This window comes from Chironomus tepperi, unplaced genomic scaffold (genome assembly GCF_022539635.2).
Source record: "Chironomus tepperi strain 1889 unplaced genomic scaffold, CSIRO-AGI_Ctep_v1 contig_359, whole genome shotgun sequence".
Classification (NCBI taxonomy): Eukaryota; Metazoa; Arthropoda; class Insecta; order Diptera; family Chironomidae; genus Chironomus; species Chironomus tepperi.
This window is the reverse complement of record NW_027226481.1, coordinates 1960454-1967784: the sequence shown is the minus strand read 5'-3', so window position 1 is coordinate 1967784 and position 7331 is coordinate 1960454. Positions and strand designations below refer to the sequence as shown.

At 31.6% G+C, this 7331-nt stretch overlaps 1 protein-coding gene across 1 annotated transcript; it reads right to left on the bottom strand.

Moving 5' to 3' along the window:
* Positions 1 to 268: 268 nt before the first annotated feature.
* LOC139095122 (myosin heavy chain, cardiac muscle isoform-like) lies at positions 269 to 1273 on the bottom strand. Its single transcript, XM_070646375.1, has 4 exons — positions 1143 to 1273; positions 836 to 1086; positions 581 to 781; positions 269 to 519 (listed from the first exon to the last, which is right to left on the bottom strand). Exons 1-4 carry the CDS (start codon positions 1200 to 1202, stop codon positions 357 to 359), a joined length of 675 nt encoding a protein of 224 aa, XP_070502476.1. The 5' UTR covers positions 1203 to 1273; the 3' UTR covers positions 269 to 356.
* Positions 1274 to 7331: the final 6058 nt, after the last annotated feature.

Genomic DNA, 7331 nt, shown 5'->3' with positions numbered 1-7331 from the left:
TAGTCTATATAGCGCACTGTTACGTCCATAAAATCGCATATGTGACTTCAAATCATAATAACCATAATCATTCGTTATCGCATCGCATGAAAGAAGGAATTGATTGAGAGGATTTTATGACAAGATTCATCGGACGTTAAAGTTATTGGAAGTTTAAACGTAAAGGATGCTTTTGGACTGTTCAAAAGCTATTAAATTATATCAAGTGAATTTTAGTACATGTCTTAAAATTGTGTAATAAGATATTTAATTCATTTTTATCCTAGATTCTATCCATAATTGTGTACTCACATAAATTTTGAGAATTTTTCTTGATTTCAAAATATATTTCTTAGAATTTCGTATTTCTTAAGTCACTAAATTATACTGAATTCATCATCAGATGATTCGTCACATGATGTCGTGTCTTCTCTTTCAAGCTCCTCTAATTCCTGTTCCAATTCAGTCTTTTTATGCAACAATTCTGCTCGTCGTGACATAACATCGTCGTAAGTACTCTTAAGATTGTCATATCGTTTCCTGGATTTAGATAAATGTGATAGAATCTACCTTAATTATATTAAACTTATTAGCAACTTACATCTTTTGTTCCTTAATAGCAATAAGTTCGCGATATTCAAGATTGACACTTTCTAATTCTTCATTAAGCTTCTGTAAGCGAAATCCGTTATTCCTCTCTTGTTCCAATTGTACACGTCTTTCTTGGAAATCAGCAATTTGTTCCTTAGTCAATTTTTTATCGAATTTATTGGACAGTTTACGAGACTTTTGATCAACAAGACTAAAAGTTGAATAATTATAATAAACTTCAATAAAAAGCTTGACTAAATCTCACCTTTCAAGCAAAGCATGAGCCTTTAATTCCTCAACATACGATGAATCAGCTAGTTCCTTCTTAATTTCGGCAATTTCAGTCTTTAAATTTTCTTGAGTATTTATTTCTTTCCGAATCAACTCCAAAAGCATGTCGTATTCAGATTGGCAGTCTTCATACTCTAAATCTCTGGCAGTCATTTCGCCAATATTATCAGAAACTTCAAAAACAGCATTTAATAATTGTTCTAATAATACATTTTGTAACTGGATCTGCAATGTTTTACCTTTTTGATGAAAAACAGTAATTAATTGATGATTTTGCTTACCTCATCATTACACTCGATGAGTGTTATGTCTAATTGGCAGTCTGCAGAGGCTTGTGTCATGATTATTCACTTAGTTCACTTAGAAATTAGTTAATTTAACTTTTTAGAAAAATCGTGTTTTTTTCTCAAAAATTTGAAATTTTTTTCAAATGTAAATTGATCGTTATTTTTTAACGAAACTTTAAAAGCAATTAAATCAGCATCAGTATGCATGCATCATGCACTCAATACATTGTTACTAAACGACTGATTCTAAACATCAACTAACTAACCAACCAGCCATAAAGTCATTTATCATGTGCCCTGTCCAATCTCTCTCGTATTTCCAATGTTCATGATGTCAACCCATGTAACCAAAAGGAAGAATTGTGTATTACTTAAGAATCTTCCATGGATAATACTTTTGTACATTCCATGTACGTTCCTTGTCGTTAGGAAAAGGAAGATAATAGGGAAGATGCAATATGACATCAATGTAGAACATAAAGGGAAAACCAATGTAATACAAAAGTATTACATTGATGGACAATAAAATGCATATAAATATTCACATGTTTTCTTTGTATTTTTTCCATGAATATTTATGTATTTTTATTGTTAAAGTATTAGTGTGCACTTAATTATAGTACACTAACACCATGAAAAAATGACAAAAGATGCTTAATTTAATTAAGCTGCAGACTGTTAAGTCTCGAACACATTCATAAATATTTATAAGTTCCATATAAATTTGGGTCGGACTTATAAAAGTGATTTCTGTTTGCTCTTGTGAAGTATATAGAATTCAAAATTTAGAACAAAATTTATTTTTCTTGCCAAAAAAAATTTTCTATGGTGAAAAACTGAGATTCGAACTTTCGCGAGTTGCGGTAATCCATCAATGGAATACTTTTAGAACATACAAGGACAACAAAAAAATTTGATATTTAAATGGATAGTACATATTATTTTCCTTTAATGTCGAAGGAAAATATATGGAATATTTTGGTTACATGGGAAACAACAAACTTTTATTTGATAGTCAGTCTCTAGTCTTTTATATTCATATAGTAAATGTAAAAATGCATTAATGAGTCATGTTGAACAATAGTTTTTTGCTTGTAGACGAAGAAAAAACCGCACATATGTTGCATAAAAATGAATCAACAGAGAAACCATTTATTTGGTCTAGTCGGAAGAGATGACCTGCAGCTTTTTTAATGTTTTCTTCTCTGACAGTCAGTGGAATCTGTGTATGTACATTGCATATTCCACTTTGTGACATTATGAATTGCGTCTGTTTGCATTACTTGAATCGTATTTCAAAAAAACGGCATATGCAATACTTCCTTTATTTCCTCTCAAAAGCATTGTTTAAAGTCGCCTCATGTCTTTCGGCACATTCCTTTGTTTTCCTTTCAGGACATAACAATACACGGGTACACAGAGGAAGGAATACAGGAGGAAATGTCGCAAGATTTTTATCATCAAAATGAAGCTTTTCTTATCAATGATAATCATCATCACGTGATATTGATGACTCAAAGGCTTCCGCAATTATTTACACTCATCGACTGTGAAATCAGTATCGGTATCAATCCTCCTCCTATGTGTCTTTGTCTCCTTTAAAATACATTCGCATCCACAGTGTGTGAAATGCGAAACAATAGGAATTGACTACAAAAAAAAGTAACAATGAAAAAACGAGAGAACAGAAAGAACGAAAAAATTGGCAAAATTCATGGCACACAGATGAGTTTAAAGGGAGTAGGACAGGCACTCGATTTGACAGGATAGAGTGCAGTTTCGAAGCAGAATTGTAGCTGATTTTCTCAAATTTAAAGCCAATTAAGCAATACATTGATGCATAAAACTGTTCATTATCATTCAAATGGCATCAATATCAACATCCAATACATCAGACTCATCAAATCAGTGTATATTCCAAGATCATTCCAAACATCCAGTCAAAGTAAACACAAAGATCCAGTCACCCACAAAATCATGCTAAAAAGGAGTAAATTTTTAACAATGAATGTCCATTTCGATGCCATTAAGTTGCACAAAGTTATTGATACAAGAGAAGAGATTTGTTACGGGCAATTCTAAACAATGACGATACACAAGCGGATCTGAAATAAAAAGTTTTTTATTTTAAACTACAACGAACCAATTTATTTCCATTTCTCATTCACCATTTTTAGTACGGCAGAGAGATGGCATCGTGTCGGTTACAATGGAGGAAAGAAAACAAAAAAATTAAATGAAATCGACACTGAAATTGATACATCACAACAGATTTATAGTTTTGTTCAGACTCGTTTTTATATTTATCCCTCAGATGTCCCTTTTCTGTTATACTTCCCCATTTTTATAATATAACAACAAATTGTATATACCGGCTGTTGATGACAATACTGATGATGACACAATTAATGTATGATACGTGATCATTAATAATAATGCGACATAAATAATTCGAAGGTAAGACACAAATGTTCGCCTCTCTCACAACCAACTCGCGGCAGCAATCAGCGGGTTTTCAATTTTTTTTATTCTTTATTCAGACAAGACAAAGAAACTCACTGGATATACATACGCAAATGTGAGTTCATGTCATCATCTCCATTATTCATATTTTTAAGTTTGATATTTTAAATAATAAAGGAAAATTCTCGTTTTAATTGAAACACAAATGAGCATCAAATGAAGTCTCAAGATAATCTGTTCCTTTATTCATTCTAAGAATGGAAAGTGATCGAGAATTAAGAATCAGATAAGGAACAACTGCTTTAGTTCTTTATTCTTTACATAAAATAGCATAATTTATTCAATACTGTCGTATATTTTCTGTTTCCAGCTTAAACATGTAGTCTAGCTTATCTCTATCGGATTTATGCAAAACCCGATTTACCATCTTACACTCATTTTTTTGTGTGCTTCTCTATTTTTGCGATACACACAAAGTATCGGGTTGTTGGTTTTCTAAGAATGACAAATTAGCTTAAATGATGCTCATTTTCTGTTGGCAATTTGGTGAAAATGCAGTTTGTCTGGTTAGAATTTTGTTACAGAATTCGCTTAAGAATTTTGAAAAAACCGTTAATTTAAAGATTTGAATTTGAAAACTGTACAAATTCCAATAAACATTTGTGCGGTTTTGATTTTTCAGTTAGAAATTTAAATGCAAGAATCTGAAAAACCGTTAAATTAAAGATTTGAATTTGAAAATCTTGCAAATTCCAGCAAACATTTGTGTGGTTTCAAATTTTCTGTTAGAATTTGAAGTTAAGAATGTTCGAAAACCTTACGATTCCTCATATTTTTGATAATTTGTAATGTTCTCAATGCATTTGTAAGGTTCTAAATCTTCAAACTTTAAGAATGACTTAATTTAAAATACATAACAACTTAAGGACATAAAACAGAAGTTTTTCTCTAACTTGTTACAAATATCCAATAAATAAGACATAAAAAGCATGAGAAGAAGGAGACGAGAAGAACAATTGAAGAAGAAAGGAGACTGTAAGTGATACCGAATTCGATTGTGCACATTGCATTTTTTCAGAAGTCCCTTTTTTCCTTATCGAATTTATGTTATTTGACAACATCTTTATATTGAGCACATCCCACATTTTTTTATACATCCAAAAAAAAATATAGTTTCATTGAGAAATATCCTCAAGTTCATTGAAGTTCCGAATGCATTGTTATAGTCATGATTGGGATCAATTGATAAGAGAATTAAATAAGTGTATCCAATTTCAGTAAATCAGTGGGAGGATTGCATCAAATTAGCAACCGTAAGGGATTCTTATATTACATAGATGAACTTCTTTTTTGACCTGCATTTTCGGTACGCCAATGTTGTCGCCACGAAAACATGTCATTTTGGACCTATCTCAAGTGTTTTAAGGACAACTTTATTAAATGAGACAACAGCAGCAGACGGTCAGCGACAACAAGTGTAAATAAATCAACAAATCGCAAGCATTTTTATAAACCTCAAAGCATCATAAATTTTGTTCCTTTCTGTGCCTTTTTGTTCAGCTTCTTCCGATTTTACCAATGAAATTGTGCTCTGTGTGTTGTGTCGCCATGTGCCTCTCGTCTGACCAGACTATAACTTTTTATATTTCTGTTTCGGGAGCTAAATTTATTAAGATTTTGGACATAAATTTTCATGTGACAAAAGTGCTAATGGTTATAAAAGGTGACGTTCAAAACAAGATGTGGACATAGATGTTCTTATACAAAGCACACTTGATCATACTAACTAAATTCAAATTTTTTTCGGCAGTTGACATCAACGAGAATTATTGCTTCTAATTTAATGAACTACTTCATTCGTCAACAACCCCAAAATAACCAGGAAGATTGACTAGTTTGCCACACGTTAGCCATAAAAATTACACAACAGTACATACTGAAAATTAACTTTTAGTTACCCATAATTGACATTTTAACAAATTCTTTATCATGCTCATTAATGAACACAAGAAGTATCATGCTGTATTTTAAAATAATAGAATTTCTGGGTATAACATGAGTCTTTTTTTGTGGTTGTAAATTATTTTCTATCCAGAGTCAAACTTGCTCCTGCAACAACAACTTGTTAATATGTAGAAATTCGTCCCTGACTTAAAATTCATTTTTAGCAGTAAATGCCGAATGTGATTTGATACAAAAAGATGCACAACATGCCTATAATGTGGTTCCACAATTGTCTCTGTATGACCATGAACATTCTCAACAGAGAACTATAGAGACATGAGAAGTAGGAAAAAGAAACAGAACAAATTTTGCACCATACTGGGGCATGTGATGTAAAATAACAATGAGGACAAACATGCTGTAAATGATAATTCTTAGAAGTCGGGCAATGTCTATGAACATGAAACAGTAACAAGTTCATTTACTGGTTGGTTCAGCTTTTACATATTTCCTCTTTCCATTATAATACCATTAAATATGATCATCATCATGTACATTAAATAACTTGCCTTTCATCTCCGTCCCTTCATCTCATCTGTCGAGTCATGTCAACAAACAAGACATTATTCCATCTAATAAATTTTCATGTAAATAAATTTGCATAATTTTACGTTTTGCTTGCACTTTATGAGTGTCTTTTTTGAAAATATCAACAGTTAATGCAGGAGTGTAGCTAGACAAAGCATTGATGTCGGGCTTGTGCTGTGCAATCTTTGAAAAATTTGAAATTAGGCAAACTTCACTGGATGTTTCTATCGGAAATGAGATCAGGCCAACTTCCAGCTCTTCTGTCAATGAGAATTGGGAACTCCAGAGCTACATCCCTGACAACAATCATACTCCTTCCTTTCCCTATTTTTTTGTTATTTTTTTTCGAGGGTCGTGACTTGTAAATGTCTCAAATCAACCATTTTGCATGAGATTTTTTTTATTATTCTTGTCTTTACGCTTATTGAGAACTTTATTGACCTTAAAATATATTCATGAATTTTCATTTTATATGTGTAGCTATGATAAAATGTCTTGAATTGAAAATGAGGTGGATTGGATGAGATACCCTCAAAATTGCGATTGTGCATGTTGTTGCTTCTGGATTAATGCTGTTTTGTTTTTGAACAATCTTATTCGTAAGGAACTATAAATAAAGAAGAATAAAATTTAAATTCTAGTCCTATAAAACTATACTTATGTATTCCACACATCCAGCAACACAAAGGAGCTCAATAAAGAAAAAAATGTCGAAATTGCATCCAAAATCTGATTTATCCTAAACTTACATCACATTTCCGTTCAAAATATCAAAAAATGTTCCTCAATCTAAAAATTCTCCACTGTACTTCCTTTAATACCATATTATTTTTTCTCATGCGTTGGTCACAAAGATCCTTATCGTTGAAATTGGTTGTGCAATAATAAAAAAAAATCTCAAATTCAATACCAAAGGCAATTTAATTCCATCAGACCAACCCTTAAAAAACAATAAAAAGTGGAATTATATTTCAAAAAAAAAATCATCGAATGCGATGTCATTACTTGATAGTGGAGACGACGAGAGATTTTATAAAAAAAAGGACTTGAGTTGCAATAAAGATTGCAATTTGCTGATATCGTCGTAGGATTAAATTCAATAGATATTTCAACAAATTTTCTCTCTTTTGTGACCTTACTTCCTTCACATGTCCAGAAGTTTCTTTTTTTTATGATTCCTTTTTCACA